Here is a 19,285-nt window from a genome sequence, read left to right as displayed (position 1 = left end):
TAATGTTAAATAATAATAGATGGTGTCAGGTGGACCCCCCACACAATCTCATGTGCGCCTTGATGACCAAGGCCTATTTTTCAAAACCAGCATGTGTTACTTTATCCAGTAATCACTTTAGAAGGCTTTAACTTACCCAAATGTTTTTGAGTTTGTTTTTCTGTAGATTTTGTACTTAAAAAAAGTGGGAAATTTTGCTTGATATATTTAACATTTATTTTTGAAAAAAGGTGAATTTGTTAAACATTTTGAAAAACATTGCTATTTTCAAACTTCAAAATGTTCTGTTTTTCAAACTGATAGTAATTAATTTGGGTAGTAAGACTAACTAACATTTACCATATCTCTGCTTTGTGTTGGTGTCCTTTTGTTTACTACGACACTAGAAAGATCATAAATCGAGCAGCATTCTCTCAAATTTTTAAGAAGATTTTAGAATAAATTATTTTAGGGACCTTTTTATTTCTATAAAGATTTTGGAAGTTCCATAGAAACCCCCCACACATCACCCCGTTCTATTAACTTCACCCCATCAAACGATTCAAAACAGCAGGTAGGAAAGAAGCTTGTTAACCCTTTATGTATTTTACAGAACTTAAAACAAAATGAAGGTTTGATTTGGAATTCAGTAATATTTATCATTAACACGTTCATTTACAACATATACTCGAGTATAAGCCGACCCGAGTATAAGCCGAGACCCCTAATTTTACCACAGAAAACTGGGAAAACCTATTGACTCGAGTATAAGCCGAGACCCCTAATTTTACCACAGAAAACTGGGAAAACCTATTGACTCGAGTATAAGCCGAGGGTGTAGTATACAGTCAGCCGTGTAGCACACAGCCTGCCCCTGTGTAGCACACAGCTAAAAGAAAAATAAACCTAATACCCACCCTCCGGTGTCCCCGATGTTCGTCGCGGCTCCAGATCCCCATTGCGGCTCCCGGCGGCTTCTTCACTCTTCTGTATTCTATCTTCTCTAGCCGGCAGAGTCGCGTCCATGAGATCTGCATGGATGCAACTCTGCCGGCTAGTGAAGATATAAAGAACAAAGAAAAAGAGGATGCGTACAAGTAATCAAGTAATTTATGTACTTAGTTTGAGTTTATCTCTTCAACCATTTTTTGTAGGCTAGAGAAGATAAAAGACAGAAGAGGAGACACGGGGAGCCCCGACAGGGATCGGGAGCCGCAAGGAACATCGGGGATACCGGAGGGTGAGCATTAAGGTTTTTTTTTATCATTGACTCGTGTATAAGCCGAGGTGAGGTTTTTCAGCACATTTTTTGTGCTGAAAAACTCGGCTTATACACGAGTATATGCGGTAGTTGCAAACCCATCGGCTTAGCCTAAGGCCCCTTAGTGACCGATGTAGAAACCCGTATGGATGGTCAACTAAGGGGTTAAACATAATTTTATTTGTTTTCGTCGGCTAAGGGGTTCAATAGTGTTATGCTTTGTATATAGAGATCTACAGGCAGTCCCCGGATAGGGGACAGGATAGGTTCTGTAGGTTTGTTCTCAAGTTGAGACTGTATGCAAGTCATAACTGTATATTTTATAATTGTAACCACAGCCAGAATTGTTTTGGTCTCTGTGACAATTGGATTTTAAAAATGTTGGTTTGTCATGAGAACCAGGATTAACAATAAAGCTTCATTGCAGACACCTCTGATAACTGTTACAGCGATCTTTGAAGTCTAGGGCTGAAGTACAGTAAATTACCAACATCAAGAGGTCCGTTTGTAACTAGGGGTTATTTGTAAGTACGGTGTTCTTGGGGTGGTCCCCAACTTAAGGACACCTGACTTACAGACAACTCCTAGTTACAGATTGACCTATGTGCCCACTGTGACCTCTGGTGAATCTCTCTGGAGGCTTTACTTTAGTACCAGGCTGCAATGATCAGCTATAAGGTGTCTGTAATGAAGTTTTAGGGATAATTCTTGCTCCCGCGACAGGCCAAAAATAAAATGTGAATATTCAATTGTCACTGGGACAAAAAATTTTTTTTAGTCTGAAGCTACAATTATGAAGTATAGCTGTTCCAACTTGCATGCAAATTCAACTTGAAGGAAATCTACTATATGTATTTATGTACTGTGAACCAAACATACCTTGAGAATGCTGTATCTACACTGATGCAGAAACATATCTTGTTTAATCCCTGACCCCAGTGGTTTTGCTAAAAAAAAAAATTATAAAATCCAGGACCTTGGGAAAGCTGAATTGCATGCAGGCTGCCGTACATAAACACATTACACAGAGCTGCCTGAACTGTCCAGACAGGACTAATCTACCCGAGTTGGATGATTCTTACACAGCAGCTGGGGGATGGTGTAGCGATTAATTACTTCTGCCTGTCAGGGACAACACAGTGCACACAGCGATCTCTGAAGCAGTGCATAATTAGGATAAGAGGAGAAGTGCTACAGCAGCTACAGGAGCGACAGAGCCTGATTATCATAACTTTATAATAATTTTTTCAACAAAACCACTCACTCAGTTTAGGGCTTAAACAACATAGGTTTCTGCAACGGTGTAGATACAGCATTCTCAAAGAATGTATAAAAGAAAATGGTAGATTTTCTTTAAGAACAAACCTAAAGAACCTATCCTGAACAGGGACTGTCTGTATATGAACTGAGGAGATTAAGACAGAATAATGCTGGCACAAAAGGGGTTGTTCACTTTCAGCAAATAATTGTTTAACTTTTCCTTAAACAAACAATATCAATTTCCAATATACTTTCTGTATCAATTCCTCACTGTTTTCTAGATTTCTGCTTCCTGTGGTTCTATAGAAAGCCTTGCCTACTATCCGTGCATAGAAATCTGTCCATGGTCATGTGAAGGACATGCATGTGCACGAGCCGTTATCATCACACAACCCCTATTACTCTAAGTGATAATAACGGCTCATGCACCTGCTTGTCCATCACATCAGCATGGACAGATTTTATCCACTGGAAGTAAAAATAGAAGGATATAGCAGGACGGCAAGCAGAGATGTAAAAAAACCATGAGGAATTGATAGAGAAAGTATATTGGAAATTTGTATAACTTTTCATTATACAAATAATATAAAATTATTTACTGAAAGTGGCCAACCCCTTTAATGCACATTTATCTAGTCCTGTTTGACACCCAGATCTTGGCTTACAGGTTACAAATCTTGCTGGATGAACCAAAACTTTTGTGTGCTCTTGCACAGTGGCTTTTACCCTAAGGGACAACCTTTCTATTACCTTTTGACTTTACAGTTTGTATACACAAGTTACATTCAATATGAACATTTAACACTGCGCCAAAATGATCTATTGACAGTTATAGTTGATGCCCACAATTGACCGGCATATAAAGTTTAACCATAAATCTAGACATGATAAATACCTCTATGACCATGTATCAAACACTACTGCAGAAATATGTATTAATCATGCTAGAAGACTAGGAGCTTGGATGAGGTACCTGAAAGGTTAGTGGGTTCTCTTCATCTGGCATCATGAAGCGACATAGCAGTGACTTGCCCTGTGACTCCCCCAGTTCCGATGACTTCTTACAATCTTCCACCAGTCGACGGATTTCTTTAATATGCTGCTCCAGTTCAGAAAGTGAGAGAGACTGCTTTAAAGATAAACTGGAAAAAGAAAAAAAAGTTCAAAGAACAACTTGTTTTCATCAGAATATACCCATATATACTCAAGTATAAGCCGACCCGAGTATAAGCCGAGACCCCTAATTTTACCATCAAAACTGGAAAAACCTATTGACTCGAGTATAAGCCGAGGGTGGGAAATGCATTGGTCACAGACCCCCCCAGTATATAGCCAACCAGCCCCCTATAGTATACAGCCTGCCCAGCTTGCCCCCAGTAGTATACAGCCACCCCAGCTTGCCCCCAGTAGTATACAGCCAGCCCAGCCTGCCTCCAGAAGTATACAGCCTGCCCCCAGTAGTATACAGCCACCCCAGCCTGAACCCACTAGTATACAGCCCGTCTCATCTAACATCGTGCTGGGCGCCGCCATTGTTCTCTCCCGGGCGGCAGGCGCATGATATGACGCGCCGCTGCTGATGTCATACTAGGCGCAACCCGGGAGAAAAACATGGCGGCACCCAGCACAATGTTACAGAAGACAGACGGGCGCTGAAGCAAGAAGAGGAGCTGGGAAGCCAGAAGACGCGCCGCGATGACAACGGGTGAGCAAAGCTGCGCATCGGGGCCACTGGAGGGTGAGTATATAAGTGTATTATTTTTTAAGTCCATTGACTATAGCTATTGACTCGTGTATAAGCCAAGGGGACTTTTTTCAGCACATTTGTTGTGCTGAAAGACTCGGCTTATACACTAGTATATACAGTAATATGAGCATATAATATAAATAGAATAAAAATCAAGACCTCCTTTATTAAGTATTAAGTCAGAGATTTCATTCATGCCTTCAGAGATACTAAGAGTCCGGGGAGAAATTAAGACTATAAATTTGCCACAATATGGGGAATTTTACGTCTTTTACTGTGTGCCCCAAATGACATGTCTACGTCATTCTTTGGGTTGATGTGATCAGAACATTCTACAAAAGACGAAAGCCATAAATGTTAATTAGCTAGTTATTTTGCTGTTGTGACTAGGTGGAGAAAGTAGAAAAAAAAAAAAAAAGTTGAAAACTTCCAAACTTTTGCCAAACATTGCTTTTTTCATAAATAAACACATCACCCACATTTTTCAACTAACATGAAGTATAAAGTTTCAAGAGAAAACAAAGAAATCTCAAAATCACCTGGTTAAGTGTTTCAAAGTTATAACCACTTATGTGTCAGATTTTAAAAAATGAGCCGTGTCAGGAAGGTGAAAAGTGTCTTTGGCGGCAAGAGGTTAAATAGGAGATTTACCTCTTTAATAGGACTCCAAAAACTGTGTTTCTAGGTGCCTGAGTTTGCAAGATACAGTATACCCGTTTTAATTTGGGCCATTGTCTCGACGTCTATACACGTTCCATCTGCATGGGTTATGTGCAATTAGTTCGTCTATAACCATATGACAGTTGTAAAACATTTAAAAAGCAAATTTTTTGGAGCAAAAGTTGAGGCTACTCAAACAGGTTTCACTGTATATACCGTAAATAATTTATTTAGAAAATAAATACAGTATCATTTAACTATGAAGAGCTTCTTTAATTGATGGCATTAGAGATATTACAACTCATTGTGGTGCCCCATTTTTGGGGATATTATAAACAAGATTAATTAATTATCAAGGAACAAAATAAAACACTACTTATACATTTATTTGAATTCATTAAATTATATATAGTGAGTGATGATGATTCTGAGAATGATATATCATTTAATTAGAACTAGACAGTGAAGAAGGTGACTTGACCACGGTTTTGGAGATCGGGTTAAGCACTGATAAAGCGCTGAGAGAGCAGAGCATTGGAGCTCTTGGCATAAATTACTGCAGGACCTAGAGTGATGTCAGCAGCATGGGACTAATCACTTGCTTTTTGCAGGGTCCTAAAACCCTTTCATGTTGTCAGGAATATGTCAGGACTGATACAGAGGGTGGGAAGAGAAGTTGTTGGGGCCCGGACTTCTATGAAGACGAGCTGTGTGTTGATGAGAGTAAATGTAATGGAGATGTGTACACGTAAAGAGATAAAGCCGGGCTGTGGTTGTGTGACCAATAGGGATTTTTTTTTTTTTTTTTAAAGACCCCTCTCCAAAACCCCTCTGTACAGGTATAGGCTGAACATCATTGAGATGCTTGTAGCAAGATCTTTAATCCAAGCAATGGCCTTCACAGGACCATGTTAGAGCTTTGGACATTCCCCTTCAAATAGTGCACCAAGACCGTGATGAAAGTGGAGGTATCTTTAAAAGGGCAGTGGGGGCCAAATTAGTAACGATCTTGGTATAGTTGGATAAATTCTATAACGGGCCAGGAAGCTTACATCTGGCAGTGACCAACTCACCCATAAAGGGATTACACCAGAAGGTCATCTCCCCAGCAATCAACCACTTAATTCCCTATTGCCCTCGGCCTGCCCTTCCTGTACACAAAGTTTGCTAGCGCTTCATAAGATCCCGCAAGAACTGCTTCCAGTACAACCTCAGGGTTATTAACATCTGCTCTACCATGTTGGGCAAGTCAATTGGACTGCCTGAAAATATTTGTGCGTGTGGGGTAGAGCAAGACCACCCTGGCTAACTGAGGCCTTCAAGCTCGCTCAGCCAAGTCACAGAAACGGGGTCAGTTATTTATCAATACAGTCAGTCCCCGGGTTACATACAAGATAGGGTCTGGAGGTTAGTTCTTAAGTTGAATTTGTATGTAAGTCGAAACTGTATATTTTATAATGGAAGTTCTAGACAATTTTTTTTCTTTTGCCCCAGTGACAATTGGAGTTTCGAAATTTTTGGTGTAATTGGACCAAGAATTATCAATAAAGCTTCATTACAGGCATCTTACAGCTGATCATTGCAGTCTGGGACTATAGTAAAGCATCCAGAGAGCTTCACCAGAGGTCACAGTGGGCAGAGGGGTCCGTCTGTAACTATGGGTTGTCTGTAAGTCGGGTGTCCTTAAGTAGGGGACCGCCTGTAGTTAAGAAGTGTGAATTAGGCAACAGCTATGGAGCTGCACAACAAGGACATTTTAATAGACATATTTCTCCATTTTTTTTACTTCTGTAAATCTGGGGTAAGTGTTATAGTCCAAAAAATACAGTATGCAAGAAGATCCCCCTGAATTTAGGTATAATTTATATATACTATATATAAGTATATATACTATACACTCACCGGCCACTTTATTAGGTACACCATTCTAGTAAAGAGTTGGACCCCCTTTTGCCTTCAGAACTGCCTCAATTCTTCGTGGCATAGATTCAACAAGGTGCTGGAAGCATTCCTCAGAGATTTTGGTCCATATTGACATGATGGCATCACACAGTTGCCGCAGATTTGTCGGCTGCACATCCATGATGCGAATCTCCCGTTCCACCACATCCCAATGATGCTCTATTGGATTGAGATCTGGTGACTGTGGAGGCCATTTGAGTACAGTGAACTCATTGTCATGTTCAAGAAACCAGTCTGAGATGATTCCAGCTTTATGACATGGCGCATTATCCTGCTGAAAGTAGCCATCAGATGTTGGGTACATTGTGGTCATAAAGGGATGGACATGGTCAGCAACAATACTCAGGTAGGCTGTGGCGTTGCAACGATGCTCAATTGGTACCAAGGGGCCCAAAGAGTGCCAAGAACATATTTCCCACACCATGACACCACCACCAGCCTGAACCGTTGATACAAGGCAGGATGGATCCATGCTTTCATGTTGTTGACGCCAGATTCTGACCCTACCATCCGAATGTCGCGGCAGAAATCGAGACTTATCAGACCAGGCAACTTTTTCCAATCTTCTTCTGTCCAATTTCGATGAGCTTGTGCAAATTGTAGCCACAGTTTCCTGTTCTTAGCTGAAAGGAGTGGCACCCGGTGAGGTCTTCTGCTGCTGTAGCCCATCTGCCTCAAAGTTCGACGTACTGTGCATTCAGAGATGCTCTTCTGCCTACCTTGGTTGTAACGGGTGGCAATTTGAGTCACTGTTGCCTTTCTATCAGCTCGAACCAGTCTGCCCATTCTCCTCTGACCTCTGGCATCAACAAGGCATTTCCGCCCACAGAACTGCCGCTCACTGGATGTTTTTTCTTTTTCGGACCATTGTTGTGCGTGAAAATCCCAGTAGATCAGCAGTTTCTGAAATACTCAGACCAGCCCTTCTGGCACTAACAACCATGCCACGTTCAAAGGCACTCAACTCACCTTTCTTCCCCATACTGATGCTCGGTTTGAACTGCAGGAGATTGTCTTGACCATGTCTACATGCCTAAATGCACTGAGTTGCCGCCATGTGATTGACTGATTAGAAATTAAGTGTTAACGAGCAGTTGGACAGGTGTACCTAATAAAGTGGCCGGTGAGTGTATAGGAGTATATATACTATATATGAGTATAAGTGGTGCTAAACACAGTATACATTTATGTAACATCCAAGGGAAAGAGGTTTATTTAAACATGCGGTGATGGAAGGAGCCGTTCACAGTAGACCATTACATGGTGTATATGGTTTTTGTCAATACACTTTTTTCAAATGCTATAGAGCAGGAGTCCTCAAACTTTTTACACAGGAGGCCAGTTCACTGTCCCTCAGACCGTTGGAGAGTCTATCCGATGACTCACAGGAGCGAGGTGACCGGCCAGTGACATGTATTCCCATTACAGTAAATTGATGTTGTTTATATTATCAAAAGTTATACAGAAGGTATATTGGAAAATTGTATCAATTCCTCATTGTTTTCTAGATCTCTGCTTGCTGTCATTCTATGCAAAGCTTCCTTGTTTACTACCAGTGGACAGAAATCTGACCATGATCACACATGTGCACAGCTCGTTAGTCAGAATAATCAGCACTGTGTGTTATAACGAGCCGTGCACCTGTGTGATCATGTACAGATTTGTGTCCACTGGTAGTAAACATACAACCTTTCTAAAGAATGACAGCAAGCAGAGATCTAGAAAACCATGATGAATTGATGCAGAAGGTATATTGGAACACCCCTTTAAGGGTCAGCGCCGACCTTAGAATTGCTTGCCTGCACATCCTATAGAGGTGCAGGCTAGCGGTTGTTGAATCACTGAGGGTCGGATCATTAATGGAGCTTCTGGGCACAGGTGCTCCAGCAGCACTATTGATAATCCGGCAGTTCCTCTCACTCACCACCGGGGGCCAGAAAAATGGACTCAGGAGGTGGCATGTGGCCCACAAGCTGTAGTTTAGGGACCCCTGATATAGTGTGAAATGGCCTGTTGGCTACTGTGACCAGCATTCTCCGGTATCACCGCATGTTGTTATAAACAAGATGACTTTCATGTAAACGATGAGTGCCATACATTTAGAAAGACAATATGGTTATTCAGGAGACAATTTACTGGGTCTGGTACTCTTAAGGGCACAGCATGCAAAAGTTATGCAAAAAGGTGACAACAACTGGGGGCAATATGGCAACAATCAGTCATGGCCAGGAGAAGTAATCATGCAATTCTGGACCACGGGGGATAGTCACCTATAAGTTGCTAGGTGCCACTTCTGCCCGTTTCTGACCATTACTGCGCTCAGTGACTAATCTTCTAGTGTGTGCAACATTGATATGTATGTCACATGGTTCAAGTTGGTACACTGTAATGTGTGCAGGGAACATGGAGGGGGCTGACTGTAGAGATAAAGCTGCTAAAAATTAAGATTACTAGTGAACCAGAATCCTTGTTATTCCTCATGTACACACATCAGGACATGGATTTCTGCAATATTTGCTGAAAGGTTAGATACACTTTATTTTTTACCTGCCAAGAACCTTCTGGACTGTGTGTTTCACAAGTGTTATCAGCTCAGTAAGACCTGAGGAAAAAGAAATGACAGATCATGTCTCCAGAATCCCACAGCCGCTGAAATGCATTAAAGGATATAATCACATCCTACCATCTCCCAGGAGGTGCTGAATACTGGACAGATATTGTTGTTGTACCTCGGGGGATGCTTGCAATCCCTGGAAAAAGAACAACATTTCATTAGACAAAACAAATGCTTTCACAGGGATGATTTTTCAATTACATCCTCTCTGCTTTTTTCAGTGTCTACATACTCTAGTGTAGCGGAAAGAAATTACTAGCAAATCAGGAATTACAGCAGTAGCTGTAATGTGGATTTTTAACGCCTTAAAGGGGTATTCCATCGAAGACAAAATTCTTAAATGTACTCAGGATAACAAAATAAAACATTCTCTAATTCACTGTTATGAACCAAAAATTCAGCATTTCACAGATATAATTCCACATTGTCTCTATCAGTCCTGGTGTACACAATTTGTTGCCTCAGGATCCGACCGTAAATCTTCTAATTTTTATGTACGGGCATGATAGATTCTTCTCATGAATAGCTTCCCCTGTCTGCTCAATCTACTGCTATCTCTGCTGCTCCACCCTCCATTACCAAACAAGCTCACACACAGAAACTTCCTGCAGGCAAACAGCACGTGAACAGACTTACTTTACAACCTACAGGAAAGATAAGGTCTTTATCCAGGGGAGGCAGGAGTGAGGCAATCCGTACAGGTTATAGCTCAGATGTAGCAGAGCTCAAATGTGTCATTATGTGTTATATGTGTCAGATATTAGTAGAATGTTAAATAGATAAATCTGTACCCTGATAATCTAAACACATTATCAACACAAAGGAATCACGACGTGTCTTCTTAGCGAGTCCCTGCCCACGGAGTAAAATTCTAAAGTAAGGTGTTGAAAATGATCTTTATTTTGAAAACAACAGGGGTTTTAAATTTGAGAACCTTCATTCATGGGCAAACCCCTTTAAGGACACAACTCTTTTTTTAACCTTTAGGACACAGCCCTAACCTGTCTGTGTCATGATATGCAGTTATAACTTTGGAAAGCGTTATCTTACAGAGTTTATTTTCAGACTGGTTTTTTCATGTCATGTTGTTCTTCATAGTAATGCTATATTTTAGTTGCATTTAGTGTATATACTCGAGTAAGCAGAGTTTTTCAACCCAATTTTTGTGCTGAAAATTCCCCACTTGGTATATACTCGAGTATATAAAAATCACTGTTCGGACGCCCTGGGCAGCTCCTCTTTTTTTCATGTGTGGCTAACCTGGAGCCAGCGCACACGAAGAAAGAAGAGGAGCCGCTCAGGGCGTCAGAATGGCGAGTACTTAGTTAATTTTTTTATGTGCTGGCCATACTGGGGGCTGGCAGGCTATATACTATAATTATATACTATGCAGTATCTTTCTTTACTTATTTTTTTAAGATGTTTTTAAGACGTTCACCATATTGGTTAAGTAATAATTTTATTTTATTGTAAGGGTTGTTACATTCCTGGTGATACCTAATATGTGTTGTTTGGGTGGTGATTTCCACTTTTTATTGTGTTTAGGAGGTTTACACTATATGTGGCATATAGGGTACTTTTGGGGGAACTTTAATTGTATTAAACTTTTTTTTTTTTACACTTATTTTTAGTCACACTCTGGGACTTGAAATACACTGCCATACTGATGTATTGCAGTATATTAAAAAGACATTAGCATAGGCTGACATCTGCGCTGCTGGGTCCAACCCAGCAGACAGTCAAGTAAGCCAGACAGGGTTGCAATGGAGACTATTGGCACCCTGGTACCTGGCGCGGGTGGTGCCAATCGCCATTTAGGTGTTGCAGCCACTTACTTTATAATTTTACTCAGTTTTATTGGTGTTTTAGTGTAAAATACTAGAGTGTGGGTGGGGTCTCTCTAACCAAACACTTACATGATCCCTCTGTGCTACATAGTGTTGTGTGCTGACAATATGCTTAGATTATTAGGGTACAGGTTTGTATACACTTTTATTTAGCTTCTGAACATTCACTAGTAGCTGACACATAGAAAGAGAGATGAAAGATCATAGATGAGATCCATAAGATGCATAAACACACAATTACATTCTCAGCACTGTACATCACAGCCACAACATACACCATCAGATCTGCTGTGCCTCCCTCCCCTTCCCCTGGATAAAGGCCTTAACTGTCTGTAACTTGCAGCTTTACTCTCCTCATGCTGTTGTTTTCCGGCAGGAAGTCAGTGTTTGTGTCAGTGTGAGCTCTTCTTGGAATGCAAGGAGGCATAGAGGAGTTCACTGCAGCATCAGACAGGAGAACAATATATCTTTCCGACCCCAAAGTCAGAAGATTCAGGGCTGGGTCCAGGGGCAACCGAATTTGTGTACACCAGGACTGATAGAGACAGGTTGGAATTATGTATGTGAAATGCGATATTTCTAGAGAATGTGCTATTTTGTTATCCCTTTAACTATTTATTGTGATACTACTTGATGTAATCAAGAATAAGAAATGTCCACTAAAGAAGAGCACCTCCAACATCATCTAGTGCACAGCCTACCTCACACACATTTGGATATAGGAGTTATTTTTGTCCATGTTTCAGATGATCAACATCATTAAAGGGCTACTCCAACGAAAGAAAATGCTCACATCTCAATCCTCTAGTGATGTTAATACAATAAAGATAATTTTTAACCATTTACTTCACAATTTGACTCAATTTGAGTTTTATTGCTGTTTTAGCTCCTATCACTCCCTAGGCTGCTCAGTGCAGCCTCTAATCAGACATTACGATCCATCCAGTTCTGTGGGGTGACAATGTGGTTAGATTATCAGGGTACAGGTGCATATACACTTTAATCTGGCTTCTGAAATTGTACTAACACACTGACACATAGAAGAGGTGCGGCAGACAGAGGCGCGGCAGTCTTCTACATCTCTGTTCTCATGTGCTGTTTGCTGGCAAGAAGTGATCAGTGAGTGTCAGTATGAATTCCCTGCCGCAGGGGGGCATGGCTACAGGCACAGAGCAGAGAGAGACAAAAATCTCAGCGGCACGGCATCATACAGGAATTCAAGATGGCGACCCGACCCTAGTCAGAAGTTAAAGGGTTGTGTCTAAGGGCAACTGAAATTGTGTACTGGGTGTGTCCCCCTTTGAAAAATTTTTGAAACAGGTAACTGCTTTCCTTTCCGATTTACTCTTCTTGAGAGTGTGTTGTAGCCCCGAAATATGCCTGTTTGAATTATTGTCAGAAGAGACCGGGTCACACCATCATAGAATCTTTCTACATGGATCCCTTTTCATGGACAGGAAATGTATTGAACTGAGATGGTACGATCCCAACATTCCTGCACTGAGGATGTGGAAATCTAACATCAATCAGATGCTCCCCTATGAACTGCCAGGATAAATTTTCTCATATATGGGGAACATGGAGCGAATCTAACCGTACCAATTACAAATCGCAGATACCAAGACGCACTCTCTACCTTTTGCCTTGGACATAATGTCTACACCTGTAGATTCTGAGATTCTCCCTTCCAATCAATGTAATTATACACCTCTGCTGGGGCTGAGGGTCCAGTACACATTACCCTAGGTTCTCATTTAGTGTCTTCAAGATAAGGTCATGTCGGGAAACCAGTCTAAACTTGTTTGTTACGTTCGTTTCTTTATTGGCGGTTTTAATTCACCACGTTTCACACATGTTTTCACAGTGTTGTATGTAGGATTCTGTACACTGCATTGTTCATTGTGTGCGGTGGGTGTGCTTGTAATGATTTCAACAAACAGTTTAATTTAAAAAAAAAAAAGAGACAGGTTTGAAATGCTGGATTTTTGATAATAACAGTGAACTATAAAATGTGTTATTTTGTTGTTATCCTGGGTTTATTTAAGAAACTTGTTGAAGGGGTATTCCCACCAAGACATCAGTATGTTAGAGAAAGCAGTAAAGAATCAGGGACTCCTAGCAACTTTGACCCAGAACTATTAGCCCTATGACTGCTATGCACACAATGTGGCTGCTCTTATTATGGGGAAACTGTCGTTAGCACTTCTATGCAGACATAGTGGCTTACTGTTCTAGTTTAAAGGGGTATTCCAGGAATAAGTATAATTCATATACAAATGGGTCCTTGAAATATAAGCTAATATGTAATTAGTCGTTATTTAAAATGTTGTTCCCCTTAGCAGAAAATGCTGATGACATAGACTGTAATGTAGAATTTAAATGCTACTGGCCCTTTAATCAGTCCATTAATTTCCTCCGCGCGGTCCGTTGCAGAGCAGACACAGGACAGAAGATGGCCGCTGGTCACATGTCCTGCAGCTGCCTGGGCAGGTCATGTGATAACCACTATGTTTGACTGTTGTCGGTTGGTTGCAGTGCATCCAGTATGGCCAGTGTTTTGGTGATGGCAGTTACACATCATTACTATGGTAACAGAGCGCACTGATCAACCTATCCCCAACACTATATTTTCTCTAAAATCCTGAAGCTTCACATAGTAAAATACTGTATACTCTCATGAAGGATCATGTCAGGAATATATTCCAGGCAGCATATACCATATACTAGGTTCCCATTACAGGAAAGCTTAGGGCCAATTGGGGAGCATTGTGATGCTTTCCTTCTCTTTATTTTGTGGTATAACCAATGAGTTCTGGAATGGGCTTTTACTATTTGGCTTCTGTGTTATAAAAGTAAAAACACATATACATTGCAAAAAAGAAAGAATATCTAATATTCAGTCAGTCAGTACTTTTTACCTACGTTGTCATTCTTCGCCACAGAAGAATTGTCTAGATAGATATATCCACCAATAATGTTTAGCTGAACTCTCAGGAGCACAACAAGCATGCACGTACTGTACACTGCTACTATACTTCTTGTGAAACCTGGGAATAACAGAAAAAAAACATTTGTATAGATTTTTTTATAGCTTTTCCTTCCTTATCTTACTTTTCTATTGTAGTATAAATTTCTGGCAACATCAAATGTACCATGTAGTAGTATAAACCCCTTAAGGATACAGCATTATTTTGTTCATTTTCCACTCTCCACCTCCAAAAATCTATTACTTTTTCATTTTTATGTGTACAGAGCTGTGTAATGGCTTATTTTCATCTTAACAAATTTTACTTCTCTGTGATGTAATTTATGATCTCATGCCGTGTACTGGGATCAAATGCAAATGTGGTGAAATTGGCAAAAAACGCAAAATTGGCTCAGTTTTTAAGACTGTGCGCTCCAAATGATGCATCTACTTTATTCTTTGGTTCTGTACGATCACGGGGATACCAAACTTATATAGGTTTGATTGTGCTAGAATACATTTTCAAAAATTAAAACAATGTGTTTGAAAAAAAAAAACTGTTTCGCCATCTTCTGACGCTAATAACTTTTCCTTACTTGTACAGAGTAGGGGCTGCGCAAGGAGACATTTAGGTGCTATTTTCCGTTATGGGGTTCACTGTCGGGAATAATTTCAATAGATCGGGCATTTAATGACACGGTGATACCTAAAATGTTTGTGATTTGATCTTTGTGTACTGTTTATTTAGTTTTATATCAGTTCTAGGGAAAGGCAGGTGATTTTTATAGTTTATTTTTTTAACTTTATTTTTTAACAATTTTTTTTTTTTTTTAGACCTTCTAGGGTTTTTTAACCCTAGATGGTCTGATCTTTCCTACCATGTACTTCAATATTCCTGTATTGTAGTATATGGCATTCATTACACTGGCGATCTCAACAAAGATGGAGGCCACGCCTCTTTTAAACGCTGCTGGTGGCAAACAAAGGATTAACATCCGCGTTTGGTACAATATGCAGCAAACCCCCACCTCTGTATGACGAGGGCTCCCCCCATGAGCCCTCTTCGTACACCCTTCGTAGCTCTGTGCCGTACAGCAAGGAGGAGTTAAAAAAAGGGTGAAAACTTTGGGAGAAAAGTACAATTTCAGTTTGTTTGTATTTACGCTGTTTAGTGAGCACATTAAAGACAATCCAATGTGCCTATAGGGTCAAGTAAAAATCAAGGGGGGGGGGGGGCAACGTGACCGGTAAAAATCAATTCTGGTGCATGTGCAATGAAGCTAGGCCTCCTTTATTAAAGCAACTGCCAGGTGGGAGTCCCAGGGATGAGGCTGATGCCCCCTACTGGGTTCATCTGTAGGAAAGAATAAACAATTGTTTTTATTAACCTCTTAATGACCGCCGTATCGGCTTTTTACAGCGGTCATTAAGGGTACTTCTTCTGACGCGACGCCATTCTACAGCGGACATCGGGTCCTGCAAGTGCCGGTGTCGGGCTGTGATATCACAGCGCAGACCCGGCACTAACACCCGGGATCGGAAAAACTCAGATCCCGGGTGTTTAACCCCTTACACGCCGTGGTCAAGCATGACCACGGCATGTAAGTGTCCACACAGTGGATCGGACCCCTCCCCCGTGTGCTTACCGGGGGATCCGATCCCTCCTGCCTCAGCCCCGGGTTCCGATGAGTGACACGAAGCTGTCGGCTCCTCTTTGTGCCGGGTTCCGCCTCCTGGCAGGACCCAGCTGGGTGTAACTGAGCATGCTCAGTTACTTACACTATACACTGCAATACAAGTGGGCTTGAACAAGCGATGCAAATAAAGTATATAAAACACAAAAACACGTACATATTTGGTATCACCGCGTCCGTATTAATCTGTACAATAAATCTAAATCAATATTGAACCCGCTCGGTGAATGACGTAAAAAAAAAAAAAAAAAAAAAACTCGAAAAACTTCCCGTAATATACAATTTTTCATCAAACACCATCACTAAAAGTGATCAAAAAAGTTACGTTCCCTAATATGATATGACTGAAAAGAACAACTATTTTCGCAAAAAATAAGCCCTCAACCAGATCTGACAACAGAAAAATACAGAAGTTATGGCCCTAAAAAGTTGTCAATAGTAAAAACAATGCGATTTTCTCCAATATTGGTTTTGCTCAGGAAAATTGAGCAAAACTATATAAAGGAAATATCAACCGCAGTTGTAGAGAACCAGAGAATAAAGATAAAATATTATTTTTACATTATGGTGAGCGAGGGAAAAAAAAATGCTAAAAATCCAAAATAAAAATTGATGATTTTGTTTGTGTCCCCCTTGAAATAGTTCCCAAAATGAATTATCTATACATTGTATCTCATCCCGTAAATAATAAGCCTTATATGTTCACATTACCAAAAGAAATAAAAATTTATAGGTCGTACAATGTGACAATACAAATCTGCTGCGAAGGGCGCCTCCATTCAACCTATGCCCGGCTGCACGCCCATACAGCAGGACACCACCACATATGGGGTATCGCTACACTCAGGAGGAATTGGGCATCAAACGTTGCAGTGCGTTTCATCCTTTAGTTTTGGCCTAAATGTATTTTCCAAAAAAATTTGAACGTTTCTAAATCGCTGGTCCATATTGTTTTAACCCATGTGAAACACTTAAAGGGTTAATGGACTTAATAGAAGTTGTTTTGCACACGTTGAGGAGTGAAGTTTCTATAGTGGGGTAATTTATGGGGTTTTACTATTATTTAGGCTTTTCAAAGTCACTTGGAAGCGGAGTTGTCCCTTAAAATGTGAGTTTTGGCAATTGACATGCAAATGAGAAAAATGGCACCTAAAGTTCCTAGAAAAATGACAGGATGCATAAAATATCATCTAGACATAAAGCAGACATTCCATAAAATGTTAATTATCAAGCTTTTTGGGTAGTTTTACTTCCTGTCTGGAAAGCAGAACATTTCACACTTGGAAAATGAAGAATTTTTACAAACTTTTGCCAAATTTTCACTTTTTTTCAGAACGAAACGCAAAACTTATCACTTAAATTTTGTCACTAACATGAAGTACAATGTGTCACGAGAAAACAGTCTCAAAATCACCGTGATATGTTAAAGCGTTCCGAAGTTATAACCAATTATTGTGAGACAGGGCAGATTTGAAAAATCTGGTCACACCTTGGTCAACACCTTGTGTGAACACACGGCTCTACCGAGGGATGAAGGCACTCCTTCCCCCTCCCCCTTCAGGCTAACCAGACTTGGAGGCATTAGCTGTATGGGCGACTTCTGTGTTGGTATATATTCTCCCTCTGATGAGACCTCTGTCGAAACACGTCAGAGAGGTGTGATACGTGTTTTAGTACAAGGGACAGTTTTTGGGACTGCCCTTGTAAGGGCGGGAGTCATGGGGTAATAGGGTTAGACTGTTTAGAACCCTACACCTTCCTGTCTGTAATGACGATAGGCTCCCACCCAACCCTACATCATCCTCGGTTATCGTATGCTGGTAAGGTAAGAAACAACATATATCAGTTGAAGGTATAATGTCAGCCAACCTAGGCTGTTAAACTCTTCACGATTACATTATCTGCCACCTAGCATTTTTGTGCCCATATATACATACCTGTTTTGTTGTTAGCCGTATTTTGTTCACTCGTTTTGTCTATCTGTATGTATCTCTTTGACAATGTAAAGTAGCGGTGTGAAATAATAAGACATAACGCATCTCGCTCCTTAGTGAGTAGTTGCTAATTTTTAGAAAATTTGCAATAAACTGAGATTTTATAAATTACCTAGGTGTTGCTAAGCTAAGATTTGAAAAATCCAGTCTGGTCATAGAGCTGAAAACTAGTGTCGGTGATAAGGGGTTAAATGGAAGTGTCCACAGACTGGAGACGTGCAGGACAATTTGGGATACTTAACCACAGGAGCATCAGGACCTGTGCTTGGTTTAGTGCCCTGTCAGAACACATTTTTCCGCCTGTAGAAAATGTGTCCTGCCTAACAATTACCTTTGGACAGAATCTTAGGAAATAAATGCACTGCATACATATTTTATAATGAAAACTAAGATTTCACTTACTAATAATCTTTAAGTCTTCCCATATTTCTATCTTGTTTGATGGTCTGCAGAACAGAACATGTGTTAAATGTTTAATCCAAAATAACAGGTTGCAAAATCAGAGACAAGTACATTTTGCTGGAGCCCCCACCTACAAGTATTCAGTATACATTAATAAAGACCAGAACTTCTCTATATTGTCCCACATGATCCTGCTGGGCGACAGGTTGGGGGGCTAGGTCTCCGGTCTCCAGTACTCCTGGGGAGGGAAAGCTCTCCAGCCTTTTTTGTATGCAACTGGGGTGGGGGGTATTATTTTCTGCAATGGGGATTGCATTATTGTGTGCTCTGAATGCAGTATTTGGTTTCTGGGGTTATTGCTGTACTGTGGCGTTTATCATTTCTGGAATGGCAGTTGACCTGTAGTGGGGTTGTTGGTGCATCTGGGGTGCTGGTCCTTGTACCAATAAATGTTGTTCACCTCTGGACTAAATGCTTACATCAGAAATAGAACACACATGTAAAGGAAATTTCATAATTTATTATTTGGTTGTGGAGTGGGTGTCAGTTCAATTAATCATCACTCCACAGCCTTGATTGTGGCACAAAATAAACAAAAACAAGGATACATAGGGGGAGATTTATTGTGCGCTAACATATGATGACGCCTAATAATATAGCGGTGGCAGCAGTGTAGTTTAGAGCTCTACACACCAGATTCTACATGGTACGGAAATGTGCCACAAAATGCACACTTTCACTTGTTTGCTGGCTGCAGAAAAGTGTCTACTTCCACATGGGCCGTGCCCGCCTTCATGCCCTTACAAGCCCCCTTGGCATGAAGCTGGCGTAAAGGGGATAATAATCATAATGCCTGCTGGTTCACAAGGCATTTTGATAAGGGCAGGGATTCTATACCAG

The 19,285-nt window shown here is 40.7% G+C and overlaps 1 protein-coding gene across 3 annotated transcripts in view; it reads right to left on the bottom strand.

The window, feature by feature from the left end:
- PEX3 (peroxisomal biogenesis factor 3) overlaps window positions 1-19,285 on the bottom strand; it is a 36,213-nt gene that overhangs the window by 12,871 nt on the left and 4,057 nt on the right. For all 3 annotated transcript variants that reach the window (XM_072141351.1, XM_072141352.1, XM_072141353.1), the window contains exons 5-9: window positions 18,386-18,429; window positions 14,253-14,377; window positions 9,553-9,619; window positions 9,417-9,471; window positions 3,474-3,642 (exon numbers count right to left, since the gene is read on the bottom strand). In XM_072141351.1, the coding sequence (XP_071997452.1) occupies window positions 3,474-3,642; window positions 9,417-9,471; window positions 9,553-9,619; window positions 14,253-14,377; window positions 18,386-18,429 (460 nt within the window). The remainder of the gene's footprint in view (window positions 1-3,473; window positions 3,643-9,416; window positions 9,472-9,552; window positions 9,620-14,252; window positions 14,378-18,385; window positions 18,430-19,285) is intronic.

Source organism: Engystomops pustulosus, chromosome 3 (assembly GCF_040894005.1).
Source record: "Engystomops pustulosus chromosome 3, aEngPut4.maternal, whole genome shotgun sequence".
Taxonomy (NCBI): Eukaryota; Metazoa; Chordata; class Amphibia; order Anura; family Leptodactylidae; genus Engystomops; species Engystomops pustulosus.
This window is presented reverse-complemented; position numbering and strand designations above follow the sequence as displayed.